The sequence below is a fragment of the Neopelma chrysocephalum genome, unplaced genomic scaffold, assembly GCF_003984885.1.
Source record: "Neopelma chrysocephalum unplaced genomic scaffold, ASM398488v2 Primary Assembly neopelma1_146, whole genome shotgun sequence".
Taxonomy (NCBI): Eukaryota; Metazoa; Chordata; class Aves; order Passeriformes; family Pipridae; genus Neopelma; species Neopelma chrysocephalum.
This window is the reverse complement of record NW_020897808.1, coordinates 931,689-946,356: the sequence shown is the minus strand read 5'-3', so window position 1 is coordinate 946,356 and position 14,668 is coordinate 931,689. Positions and strand designations below refer to the sequence as shown.

Below are 14,668 nucleotides of genomic sequence, written 5' to 3'. Positions count from 1 at the left end.
GTGGGGGTAACACAAGTCAAGGAGCACTCTGAAGGTCCAGACCTTCAGATGCTTTGGGAAAAGCTTCCAAAAGGGTCAAAAAGAAGGCAGGGGCACAAAAGCCCTGTCCATAGCAGAGGCCTTGCAAAGGATGAAAAAGACTTTGCTTTTGCTGTTGTTGCTGATGGTTTTATTTTATTCCCTGGTATTGTTGCTTTCTATCTTGGCTAATTCTCTGATTTTGTATAACATGTTCAGTTTTATGGAACAGATGGATTTACAGGCTTTGCTGTAGCTTAGAAGAGAGGATAGCTTTTGGGGGGCTTCCACACTCCTCCAGGTTGTGTCGTATATGCAAGTTGTACGCTATTTTCCATTCAAGTCAAGGGCAACAGTAAAGAAAGCATCCACTACTCAAATCTGCTATCATCTCAAGTTTTTCACATGGTTTAAAATTTTTGTGAGCTATGATCCAAAGCAGTCTGAGCAAAACACTAGACAGTACCGTGCCTGTGCATTTAGGATACAGCAGATTAACATCATCACTGAGGAACTGCAAGGGCTCATGACTTTTTCCCCTTTTATGATTTCTACAGCTTATCAACAAGATGACATTGTACCAAGGCAGTATTCTGGAAGATTACTTTTCATCTTGCAGATCACTGAAGTATGCACCCTTTGACTCCACAACTGTCATCTCGACCACATCACACACACAATATACTCCAAGAAATGAGATAGCTAAAACAAAAAAACAAGACCTCTCAAAAAAAAGAAACCACCAAAACAACACCACTACCTCTCCAATTTATGAGATCACTGGTCTAAGAAATCTGTCTATAATGCAGCTACCACTACAGATAAAGAGGTTGCGTCAGGAAACTCAAAAAGAGAATGAGATGCAGCAAGGTCAGTTTGAAAAAGTAGTCTGTATCAACTCCAGCAATCACTACAGGACAGGAATCATTCCAGATCACGAAACAGGAACTCAAATGCTTTGTGTCCTGTTAAACATAAATTATGAATGCTTTCTGCATGCAGTGAAAAGAGATTACTAAAAGAGGAAATAAAAACAAAAAAAAAGGCAGGGCTTAACTGGGCTATTTTTATAAGGAAGGTGAGGCTGTGGCATCTGTTTTAAACACAAATATACTGTCTTCAGGCTAGCAAAAAACCTCTGCACTGATACCAGCTTGTCATTCGCCTTAGACAGCCTCTTGCAGGCACTTGCAGGGAGAGAGACAACAAGGGAGAGCAACTGAAAGCATCAGATATTCAGTCTCTGATTTCAAAGCCTTGGAAGCCCCATTGGATTGTTCAATACAACCTTCAATGGAACTCTAGTTTTACATGCACATCCTTCCACGAAGGGGACTAGAGATGTTTGACTGCCTAGTGCTAGCTGATAGCAAACGTACTCATCGAACATCACACAGCTAAACCTTCTCCCCTCGTTTAGGAACAGGAATGCATCACTCTCAAACAACCAGACACGTGCTCAGTACCTGCTTCCCCCCCAAGAAAGGCAACATGCCAAAGTTCTGAGGTGGAAGCTGCATGCTGGCCACTCTTAGAAATCAAAACAGGGAGAATCAAAAAAAGTTCTTTAGCTCAGACCAAAGGTCTTCATTCTCCACTGTTCAAAGGCAGCTGTGAGCCTCTACTGCACTCTCACTGGCAATTTATAGGGATCAGATAACGTGTGTGTGGGTTAGATGTGGATGGTCAGATTTACCACCACGGGCTGCTACAACAACCACAGCAAACACACTATTCCTTTAGTCTGTAGAAGAACATAATGGATAGAAATATTTCCAGGCACCTAGTTTCTGCATCTCTGGCCTTTGCTCATCTGTAGCATAATACGGCTCCCAGGATACTTCTGACATTTTCATTTACTGTGACTATCAGGCAGGACTTTCCAGCCACAGTGGCACTGAGAATTTAAAACAGAACTGCCAGAGGCATATTTAAATTGTTAATTGCTTTAACTGTTAATACTGCTTAATTATAAAGATTTACAAAACATTTACCATTTAACTTTCCTGGAGAGGAATGGACAGCACCTTACCTAATGGCTCTTTTATTCCACCCCAATTGGTCAACTCAGTTTAAATATTCATTCTAATTTTCAAGTCAGTGAAGAGTTTTGCTTGCAGAATGATAGTACAGATAACCTTTGTGCCCAAAAGTGTTATATAAGCAGACAGGCTGTGCTCTGTAGATATGTTCTGCCAATTACATATATTTCATTTTTTAATCCCCTTCTCTGCTGTAAAATTGTGCTCTATGTCTCACCGCATACACAAAGGATCAGTTTGTAAAGCACAAAAAGTCTGATGTGTATTTTAAAAGCAGGGGCCCACAGCTTACATACAGGGAGTCATGTTATTTACAAACATGTTTCCACTGACCTGTAACTAAAATGAGATCCTTGGTGGAGTTCAGTTTCCATTTAGGCATCCGGAAAATCAGGCAGCCAGATTTTCTAAAGCTCTGCTCTGAGCATTTAGTAACCATCACCACTAATAGGAGCTCCTGAACCCTTCAAGCACTTGTGAAACCTGGCAGCTTACTTCTGGGGCTTACATTTGGGTTTCTCATACAAAAAGAACCCAACCCCAGGCCTCAACATCTTACTTCAAAGAATTACATGTGTCAAATTTCACTTAACAGTTTTCTGGCTAATAAAAAGACCAATTTTTTTTTCCTAGAGGTCTGCATTGGGTTTGCATAGCCAAATTTCAGGGGGCTGGGTAGGAGTTACATGGGTTGCTTCTTTGAGAAGTTGCTTGAAGCTTCCCCATGTCTGACACAGGCAGTGCCAGCTGGCTCCAGGATGAACCCGCCACTGGCCAAGGCCAAGTTCATCAACAACTGTGGTAGCACCCCTGGGATAATATATTTAAGATGGGGAAAAAGTTGCTGCTACATAAGAGAAACAGCTCTGCAGACACTGAGGTCAGTGAAGGAGGGGTAGGAGGTGCTCCAGGCACCAGAGCAGAGATTCAGATTCCCCTGCAGCCCATGGCGAAGAAAACAGTGAAGCAGCCTGTCCCCCTGCAGCTCATGAAGGTCCACAGTGGAGCAGAGATCCACCTGCAGCCAGTGGAGGAGTCTGTGACCCTATGGAGAGCCCACACTGGGCCATGCTGTGGCCCTGAGGAGAGAGGAACCCACTCTGGAGCAGGTGTGCTGGCAAGACTTGTGACCCTGGGGAGGAACTCCATGCTGGAGCAAGGGAAAAGCATGAGGAGTCCTCGCTCTGAGGATGAAGGAGCAGTAGAAACAAGGTGTGATCGACCGAACACAACTTCCATTTCCCTGTCCCCCTGCACTGCTTATGGGGAGGAGGTAGAGACAAGTGGGAGTAAGTTCAGTTCAGGAAGAAGGGAGGGGTGGAAGGTATTTTTAAGATTTGTTATTATTTCTCATTAACCTACTCCGATTTGATTGGTAATAAATCAGTTCTTCCCCAAGTTAAGTCTGTTTTACTTTTGATGGTAATCACTGAGGGATCTCTCCCTGTCCTTATCCCGACCAACAAGCTTTTCATTGTATTTTCTCCCCTGTCCAACTTGAGGAGCGGAGTGATAGAGCAGCTTTAGTGGTCACCTGGCATCCAGCCAGGGTCAGCCCACCACAAGCTCATCCATCCCCACAGCAGAGCAGCTGTGCCTGATGCTATTCCCACAGTTCCCAGCTGCAGCCTGGCTGTGCAGCGTGGTGCTCTACACTGCTGGGTGGGTTACACAGTGTGCCAGGCTAAGGCAACACTCTTGGTTGTGGTTCTTTTTGGTGCAGAGTCCCTGAGCCTATGGGAGCCTCAGTCTTTCAGCAGAGCACAGACATATCCACTGCAATGCATGAAATCACAGCCCAACATGACGGTGAGTAAAACCCCACCCTGGAGCTGTGGCTAAAGCAGGACATGCAGCCCCTTAACTGAGCAGTATTCACAGAAAGGAAATTCATTTCCATGCAGAAGCCAGGAGAGACAATTCCAGTGACACACAGCCAACAGAGCAGGCTTAGGCATGGAGGAAGACAGTCTGCCTTAATGTAGCAGCTAAACTCAGTAACAGAAACCTTTACATGTCAGAGTTCTTTGTTTCAGTACTTAACTACTCATAATGTAGCCTGGGAATTCAAAGACCTGAGGTGGAAGCAGAGAGAGAGAAATCAACATCCTGGAAAAAACCCACACCATTAGGAAAAGACAGACAAAATCCTTGCTATTTTCTCTTCTCTCTTCCCTTCCCATAGGCAAATTTACATCACCTCTCACTCACCATGGGCTATCGGTGTTAAGAGCATTGTGAAGAACAGCAGCTGTGATGACCACATGACTGTGAAGGAGAGCTTGAAAGTATCCCAGCAAACAAGGGTTCAAACAAAAAGGTGAGAGTCCTCCTGTACTTGCTTCCAACACTTCAACTGTTGGCCTTCAATTCACATCCAAAAATGGGAAAAAAACAATCAAAAATAATAGTAATAAAAAAATCCCACAGCCAGTATCCAGAGTCTGAGACCTACAAATGAGAAAGGAAAAAAAATGCAGTTAGTAAAACAAGATAGGTGTTTTCAATCAAGTCTTGCTGTGTTTCTTTGCTGCCAGCAGCTGTAAAGGCAAGTGTGTCTTCCCCCCTTCCTGGCCCTTCAGATACACGCACATTCCTTCGTAAAATACGAATTAAAACTTATCCCTGTGCAGAGAGGCAGTTTATGCATAGCCAATGCTCTGCTTCCTCTCTTAAACAGTTTTGAACAACAATGCCCACAGGTCTAGACAGTCCACAGGCTTTGAAAGCTGACTAGAAAAAACAATTCCGTACCATTCCATCTTAGTGGAAGTACATGGGACTTTTAATACAGGGGAGGGGGGAGCAAAGAATAAACGCAAGCTCCTGACAGAGCACAAAGTCACCAAACTGCCAACAAGACAGGTTGCTTCGTCACTCAGTCTAGGCCATTCCTGTGAGCACACATGGGAAGCACAGTGCTTTAGGAGCAAATCCAACTCAGAGCTGCAGTCCCTGGCCTGCCTCTCCTTTCCCTCAAAACAGAAACCTTTTTTCAATACATGAAACACAGGCACACCAATTCAGCTGGTCCCAATGTAGGTAAAAAGACACCCAAAAAACAATCCTAGGCTTTCTCTTTAGCCTCCCACACAGTATGTAATGCAGGTGGACATGCTGGCCAAGAATTACCTATGCAAACATCTGCTATATGTCCTGAATGACTCAGGCAGAAGCTGAGCCCAGTGCTTCCCCGGGTACCTGGGCACTGCACTATTCTGCTAAAACCTTTCACTTCTATTTGAATTTCTCTCATGCCTCTGCTGCAGAGGCTGATAACAAGATACCAGGCAGTGGGACTAGTAATACGGTTTGGGAGCATTTCCACTGATATGGCTCTTTTTGTTTGAGGCATCCTGTGTGGCTTTTAATCACTGAATCTGGACCAGGCTTTTAACCCAAATAGAGCCTAAAGTCACCCTTATTCTCTAACAAGCCACTTTCTAGTCACTGCCAGTAACTTGCTCCTAGTCAAGCTCTGCAGTTATTTATTGTAGAATTAAAAATAATGGTCTCGTCCATCCCACGCGCTTACAGGAAAGCACAGGGAAATCTGAATCCATGCTTGAATAAAAACATTCACTTATTTAACTGGAGAACGTATTCCAGCTTTCCATCATTTTAATCTCTCAAGAAGGGTCTAGATGGTCACAGTGACTCAAACTTGGCAGGAAAAAAACAACTATACAGACTTAAACTATGGCATGAATTTGAGACTTAGCTCCCCACTGACTTTGAAATGATGAGGAAATATGAGGAATTGAAAAGTACTTTACATATCTGTTTTGAACTCCTTAAGACTGCAGTCTTCACAGCACTGGTCTAATTAAAAGTCTCTTGAAAAATCTCTGATCAACAGAAGCTATTCTTCTCTGAGCAAAGAAGCTGTTTTTGCCAACTTCTGATCTTGCCCAAAACCCAGTCTGAGCCAAAAACAGTATGAAAAAACTGTGCTGCATGCCACTGTGACGTGGGTATATTTCTGGAAGTTTGGCATGACAAAGTGGTCTTTGTTTTGCTTCCTATCTTTACTGATCAACTAAATCAAACCCCACATTGTTCAGAACTGAAGTCTATAAAGAAGCTGTTTTGAGGTTTTTTTAATAAATATATCTTTCAGTGCCAAGATTTTATTCTCCCACTCTACTCTCCTCCCCAGTCTGTCCCTGCAATTTGTTCACTCAAATGTATCATTTAGTTTCTGTAGCTTTTTCTCATCTCTGTAACCGGGGTGACTAAAAAGCCCAAGGTCAATCTGCAGTCAAGTGGCTTCTTTATAGACATCCTTGAAATTAAGACTTTGCTCGAGCTGGGACTAATCAAAATGGTCACTGATAATATTTAAAGTCTGTTTTTCAAATGGGGACAAGCCTCATGAATATTTTAAACTGTACATTTTAAACAGTGATCAAGTTTTCCATTTATATTTTAGTAGGCTACCAGCACACAAGCTACACTGCTGACCATTATTTATGCATACTTTTTCTACAGCATCATCTGAAAAGTTTTAAGAGTAAGAAGCTTTTTTTGCTACAAAATTTGAAAAGGCATACAGAGATGAGCGAAAGCTATCCAAGCTCAGGTACACTTCCCTAAAGCAAAAGCTCAGTGAGGCAGTGATGGAGTAAAGGCTTGTTTTCCGATTTTAATTTGTTTAAGCTGAATCAGTTCTGAATAACCTAAGTCTGTTAGAAAGAGATAACATTATGGTGCAGTAAAAGGGGTTTAGGTGTAAACTGACAAAGTCACAAATTAATTAGGCTCCCCATCCCAGAGAAGGGATAATTGTCAACAAAATATTTACACAGCGGCCTTTAAAATTGTTTTTATCTGTCTCTATATACCTTCATAATAGGATTCATGGATTTTTTTTTTCTATCATCTCATGGGCTGGGGCTGAATGAGAAAAAGGATTCACTTGTCCTCTGCGAAGTCCAAGCAAAGTCTAATTTTTGGGAACTAATGTCTTGGAACCACCGGAACTACAAATAAACATTTTATCCTACTGTAAAGTACATTATCGAGTCACAAAGCTCCTGTGCAAAAGAGACAAAAGGACTTGCTCAGCATTATGCACCATTTACTCCAGTCGTAAATCTGGTCCAGTATTCTCTGCCCTACCATCCTTCCTGCCAGAGGAGAATATGCCAGAGATGTGGCCTGCCAGGTGGTGTCTGCACACCCTGGCTGGCACAACCTTGCCCTTAAGCCTGCTTCTAACAAAGAGTTCAACCCCGTAGGCTTAAGCTCATGCACATATATTAACAAATACATAATGTGTCTGGAGACATGCCAACTGTGTTTAACAACACAGGGCACCACTATATTAACCAAATACATTGTAAAGCTACAAAATTCTGGGTGGGTTTGTATTTCATGTAATCAAATAATCATAGTGTGTTTGTGAACCGGATATCTGCAGGGGAATAGCTAGATAGGAAATGAGTGGAACAACCCTTTTCCTTAGTGGTCACTCAACTCCTCTCAAGCAGCAGTATAAGGTGCAGAAAAAGGCCCGCAAAACAAAATTCACTTCATCTTTGGATTACCTCCAGGTAAAGTGCAGCCAAAGAGAAACTAGAGCACATATCTGTGAACTGTTCGGTGCAGAGTGTTACATTTATTGATGCAAGAAAGGCATACACTATCACAGTGAAAAATTTAAGGGCTACACTTGACCTAAGGGGTTTGGAGTTTAACCACAAAGATGATGCAGCCTGCATTGATTTAAAAGAAAGTTCTTCTGCTCACTGACCTTTATGCCCATAAGGCTGCCCCTGACACCTTCACAGTCTGATCTCTTGCATCACCCAAACCAGAATTGCATGCTGGCAGTTCCCAAAAATCCAACTCAAAGTGTTACTGACAGAACAGGAGAAAGCCAAAGGAAACTAAGGCCTCGTGGTGAAGAGATGAGCAGTGAAGTATTCATCAAGGCGTTGCTCATAAAAGAGCATTATAGATACACTGACAAACTCAACATCTACCCAAGTCTGTTCTTCAGCAGTTGATGTCAAGCAGCACATGGAGCATTTTCTGAGCTCATCTGTCGACAGTCTACAGGGAGGGTGAAAAAGTAAATTAAACCAGTTCATGTGGTGAATGAACAGATAGGCTGAATTCAAAGCAGAATTCAGTGCAGCGCAAGCCAAGCCAGTCAGAAATCCATTTAATTACTGCCTTCTTCCAAACACGAGCATTTACACCTGCATAAAGCTAGACACAACCCTTCTCATATGGCAAAAGCTACCAGTCCTTCTCAGCTATCCAGCATTTTCTAGGTAGTTGGGGCAGGAGGGGCAAGAGTGTTTTACAAGGGGGCTCATTAGCAAAAGCCTGATAGAAATGCCCTGTTTTTCTTATCCAGTTTTACTTGCAGTCATTTTCTTCCTACCCCTGAAAACATGTATAGTAAAACGAGCTTCAACAAATCAGTGACTCAAGAACTACTTTTTATTTCTTAATACAAAAGATTCCTGTACTTATCTTCTCCTTTGGCAGAAGTCACCTACCAAGTAGAAAATAAATGTTATGTTTCAAACAAATACTGATTACATTCACTATTTGCAATGGGAAAAGTTTGGAAGTAATTAAACTCTTTGAAGCTGATGGACCAAGCTGGAACCATGGATGCAATCCCCCATTCTCAGCATCTGCTACTTGAGACAATTTATTCCAGGCAACATTTTCAGAATTTAACCAAGAGAGGGAAGAAAAATAACCCCAGTAAGAAAAACTATAACATGCAATCTCTGTAAAATTAAATTAACTACAATTTAATGTTAGAAAACTTCTTTAACTAAGAGAATGAACTGTATTTCCACTCTCATTATGAATGTCTAAACAAAAGAATTACTGCAATATATTTGGCTATAAGTTGTTTGCAAAACACATTTTTATTGTTTATTTGTACTTAAAAAAAAGAAAAAATACTTTGTTAAGAAAGATAAGTTTTGCTCCTCCAACCTCCTTCCACATTTACCCTGTCAGGTACTCAGGGTTTGGCTCCCTGGTCACTTTGTGATGGCAGCAACACAACCTGCCACGTAAAAGGTCACACAGACATTACTGACTGTATAACAGAAGGGGAGCAGGGCAGGAGCAGGCTGCAACCCTGGCATGTCAATGGAGCCACATGCACTTGCACTCATAGCCACTCACCGAAGTTACTGCTACAGGGACATGGTTATTTATGGACAGATTTTTCCACGAGCATTTTCAAGAAGCCCAGAACGTGTTTCTGAGGCACAAACTGAATTGTCTGTAGACTTTCATTTGTGTCTGCATTTAGCCCAGGAGAATATTCATACTATACCACAAGCACTTATAAACTCAGAGTTCTCACCAAGTTCAGAAAAACAAGCTTTTTTTTCTTCAAAATATGAAGCAGCAGCCACAGCTTTTGGCTCTTTACTTCAGGTTTTAAGTTTGCCAGATGTGAGGAGGCTTTGTGAGAGACCCAGTGAGCTCTCTCACAGAGAGACAGGATTCACAAACCTGTGTTTCAACATGCTCACATCTATGTCTTCCTGTACTGCAGATCCTGTTCCTGCTCTTTCTCATGTCTCTGTTGGGGCAGTGAACTCAGAAGGAAGCTCCTCAACACACTCACCCCATATGTACAAAATGACATAATATTTCTAAGTCCCTACTTCCAAGCAAGGTTTAAAATAAGCACTTTAATCTGTATTTCACCTAATTGTCATTCCTGTATATTAACATTCATTTCATCCATACTGTTTGAAAGCCTGGAACCGGTCTGCCCTTTACTCCTCCTTTATAGCTGATGCAGCACTCTTGAGAAGTAATTTTTAAAACCTTAAAAGCCAGCAACAATGATGGCAAAGTCTAGTAAGTTTGTATCTACCCTACATTCTTCAGTATCACTGCAGTGCTACTTACGCCTCCCTGAGGGGAGCAGCCAAGGCAGAAATCACTATCAGCTCAAACCAAGCCTCATCAACCACCTGTTTAGGCTATAATTCAAAGTGACAAAGAGCTCTTTAGATGTTCTGTAGGATTTGCTGCAAAATAACTCAAGTGTTAACTGAGTTACTTCATTTCAGATTAATCAAGTCTTTGATAAGAGCACACTCAAATACAGACCAGGCAAATACAGTAGCTTTTTTTTTTCTTGTGTAGGTAAAATGGAGGTTTTTGTGCTGTTCCAAAGGTCAAAAGGGGAACTTAAGATATCAGCTTGTTGGTTTTCCCATTCAATCCAGAATCAAAGCAATTTCAGCAGAAAATGATAATCAAACTAATAGTGAAGCTATTCACACATTTTGTGACTTCACAAGTGAGAATGGAGGAAGGAACAGAGAGAAAAGTTAAGATTCTTGGAAATATAGTCCAGAAGCTTAGAAATATTGTAATGAATTGCACATCTGAGTATTACAGCTACTGAATGTTCCAGACTTTCCTTAAGTCCCTGCTGGTTATCCTTGGCACTATGCTTCATTCCAGATTTAAGAGGAAAGTACATCATTCACAAGGTCCCTGGATGTGTGTAAATATATGATAACACATGCAAAATTTCAAAAGGTGCAGAGTATCATATGAAGATGTGGTAAAATATGCTAATGTTTGTATTGCATTACCACCCCAGATCAGTGGGCTTTCTGAAAACTGATTACGAAAAACTTGGTACTCTCCCCGGTTAAGCACCACCTGCTAAAGCAGGTCACAACTGGCAAGAAGCAAGTCAGTCCCTCCACCACTCCAAACCCATCAGGGAAAAAAAACCCTACAAGTCTTGGGAAGAACTATGCAGCTCTTCACACGAACTGCATAGTGCCATAAACTTCTGACCACCTGAAACAAGCCTATTTCATCATCGTATACAGCAGTTATTACAACAATATTCTGCAAACTTTTGGGGAGGTGTTAAGATCCTTCTCGAAAAATTTATCATACCTACATAATACACCATCTTTCTCAAATGTTTTAGTTTGCAGCACATCTTTACATAGAAGGAAAATAATGCATAGGCAAGCTCTCTTCGCAGTATTGTCAACAGTTATGATTTCATTGCTAAACTCGGTATGTGGCAACTCCTTGCAATAATGAAAATTTCAGCTTACTTTTCAAGTAAATTTCTCCTTACGGAGAGAAGCTGAAAAATAGGACCCAAATACAGCTCAGAGGCTTAGTAAACCAGTGGTAAATAAACATAACTCAACATATTTATTTGATTTGAAATTCGCATGACTTTTAATCAAATCTCGAATATTTTTTTTCTGTGAATGATTCACAATGTTGAAAGTCTGGGTTTGACAATACTCCTGTAATGCTTATTTGCATTCCACAGAGCCTTTGGCAATTCTTCTGTGACAAATAAAACACATGTGGTGCATGTATTGAAAATGCAGACAAGCTTATTGCCAGGGTCAGCATTATTTTAACTTCCCTACGCTACCATAAGCTGAGCTTGTATTTTAAGGTATCACCTCTCCCACAGATACCAGCCCTATTTATTCAAATGTCTTACCATGGCTGTAATTGTGATGGCACAGATCCTACACTGGATCTTGCTTTAACCTGAGGAAGTGACAGCATCCAGGGAGAAAATCAGTCAAAGGAAGTAACAGAAAATTCCATGAGAGTTTAAATAGGGGAAGTAAAGTGTGATATTGGGACCAAAGGAGAAATACTCCTAAATACCTCTGGATGCAGCCTTTAAAATAGTTTTCAATATTCATTTATCCCTCCTATCTCTCCCTTCCTGCTCTATCTCCTTCCTACCACCTTTGATTTTCTTCCTTTCCTCTTCCTGGCAGGGAAGGACCTACTTAACTTACATTGCCCCAAACCAAGCAGCAGCTGCAGATAGAGGGAGAGAAAAGAGTTTAGTGCCATTCCGCCATCACAGCAGGATTGGGTTTTGAGGATGGGATTCCTTCCAGGGGAGTGTAGGGGAATGCAGGTAGGGGCCATTTCTCCTTTGCCTGCCACTCATCACGAGGCAGCCCAAAGCCCATATGAGTGGGCTCCTTTTCTCCAGGCATCAGCCAGGAACAGGAGGATGGTACACAGGCTTTTGAAGCTCTTTGTGCCCCAGAAGTGACATATGTCAAAGAAGTTTCTTACTTGCAAAGATGGTAGCGGACCACTTTTTTTGTGGACCTTGCAATTCAGAAAAGGAGAAAAGGGCTGCCCTGTGTCCACCTCATGGCACACTCTTTCACAGCCCAGTTGGCCCCACAGTTCCTTGGCTATGAAGGCTAAATAGTGGAGTTAAAGCCTTCAACAGCTACAGAGAATTGAGCACTGCTGAGCTGAAGCAGAGAGCCTGCCCTCCTTGATGGCTTGTTTCATGAGACCTGACAGACAGCACCGCATGAACCAAAATACCAGGATCACAACTGCATTTGTCATAGGAAGTAGTACTTCTGACAGTGCTGGACTTCCTCAGCCTTTGACTTACTCCAGCTCCAGTAAATACTCACAAATACAGCTATATGCAGTAATAAAACAGGCAAAGGGTACCACTTGACTGAGGAATTACACTGAAAACAGTAGCAAAGCTGTAATCTATTTCCTATGTGTAAAATGTGTATCCAGTGCATTTTTATTCTGCTCTTGCTTACTGTTCCCTTCTCAAATGGATGGTAACAGATATTGCTTGTTTTGCACTAAAGCTGTAGCTTCCTTCACTTTCTGTGCTGATTAGGAAATTAACAGGCAGTGTAAGCAAGGATAATTCTTTTTGCCATTTAAAATGTACTGCTCTTGAAAGACTTAAGAGTAACAATAAGAGAACCACCTAAACACGCAACTCTATGCACACACGCACACTATTAAATGGAACAAAAATTGTTGGCAAATGAGATTAATGGCAAAAGCCAGGTAACACATTTTTAAAAGAAAGTTATCTAGGAAAAAGATAAATTTAATTGTCTTTCAGATCTGTTATGATGTAATAAATGTCTACTAATGTTTAGCAGCAAATTGGCTTTTAATGATCATTGCTATTTTTAGCTGGTGGGTGACATGTAGTTTAAATATAAACCAGATTTATGTTTTACACACCAGGATGACTTTACTTTCTCAGATGACTCTCCTTGACTTAACCTCTTCACACCCCACAAGACATTTAATATAATTTTATTTCTAATAGACTGTGAGCCAATAGGATTGTATTTGCTACTACTGATGTTTTCAATGAGAAATAAAATCAATGAGGTTTATGCTGAAGATAAGTGTAAGTGATTAGCTAAGTGTAAGTGGCTTGGAAAATATTAGGAGGGTTATATTATTCAACCAAATTATGCAAATTAAGAAAGACTCTGGATTGAAGTAAAATTTATGAAACACTCCTGACCTTGCTGTGTTGGAAAAAATCTTAGCTAGAATTTGTTCTTTTGGGAGTATCTCAAAGATGAGTATTAGCAGGTGAGAAACTTTGCCTCATTTTTTAACACAAGCAGAGAACCTTAAGCATTCATACTTACAAGTTAAAAAAAAAAAATCTTCCTAGACCTACAGACAAAGAGCAGCCCAGTGGGTTGCTAGGAGAAAAACAAACAGAACTTGATGTAGTATAAAAAGAGCAGGCAAGCGAGGCAAAGCCCATGCATACACTGACTGGGAAAGCAAGACAGTAACACAGGAGCTGCATTCTGTATCATGAAAAAAGTAAGGGATATGCAGAGGGAAGAATAAAGAGTGCATCTAAATTGTAGGTGTGGTATTCTCCAGTGAGATACGTACACAGAAACAATAGAAAAAGCAATAGACCAAATTACCTAACAAAAAGTATTTGCAGTTCCCTAAAGCAAATGTCTGTGTAGTAATAATGAAGAGGCTGTTTTTCCACATTTTACCATGTTAATGGCTTCTGTTGCACATTAATCAAGAGTCGAACCTCTTTGATCTTTGAAGGGGGAAAAAAAAGAAAGATTATTACACTCATTTTCTGCACAGATACTTTTGTTATTATTTGTAGTCTGCTAACAGAAGTAACCATCTCACCCAAAGCCTACTTATGAAAGATCCTGAGCATTCTCACAGTAAAACACAGCTTTTTTTCGTCCTTCCTCCTCATATTATCCAATCAACAAAGAATGGGAGGAAAACATTCTTTTGCAGGGAACAGATGTAGAGAGATAGAGGCTAGGAATTTCTATGGGTGCCCTTCAACTCTGAAATCAAGCTTCAGCCAGTAAGGGGACTATTTCCAGCTGACTTTGATAACAAGTGGTAAACACTTAACATTTCCTTAACCCCTGCAGAAGCATCCCTTCAGAGCAACTGCACTCAGTCCAATCTCTAATGAGAACACCCTCCCCCTCTCCACACCCCCACCCCAAAATTTGCAGTTGCCTTAGCCTTGTTCCTCTCCAAAGGAATACTCTGGAGATCTTTTAGGTCAAAAAGAATACTTTGGAGATCTTTAGTGAGCCCAGTCTCTTCCCAAGCTACTACTCCAGCACCAAAGCTCAATTAGTAAGCCAAATACCAAATCTCCCATCAAACCTTATGGAAGAGAGGTAATATCCTCATCACCTCACTGCCTTCACAAACTGGAGGGCAAGACAACAGTCAACCTTGTAAGAAAAGGCTGCTAAGCTCAGCTATGTACAAAGGTGCTCTGATGCCACACCAAG

The 14,668-nt window shown here is 41.3% G+C and overlaps 1 protein-coding gene across 23 annotated transcripts in view; it reads right to left on the bottom strand.

The window, feature by feature from the left end:
• Positions 1 to 14,668, bottom strand: part of ADGRL3 (adhesion G protein-coupled receptor L3) — a 508,023-nt gene that overhangs the window by 323,336 nt on the left and 170,019 nt on the right. For all 23 annotated transcript variants that reach the window (XM_027700313.1, XM_027700317.1, XM_027700297.1 and 20 more), the window contains exon 3: positions 4,272 to 4,511. In XM_027700313.1, coding sequence (XP_027556114.1) covers positions 4,272 to 4,326 — 55 coding nt within the window. In that variant the 5' untranslated portion in view covers positions 4,327 to 4,511. The remainder of the gene's footprint in view (positions 1 to 4,271; positions 4,512 to 14,668) is intronic.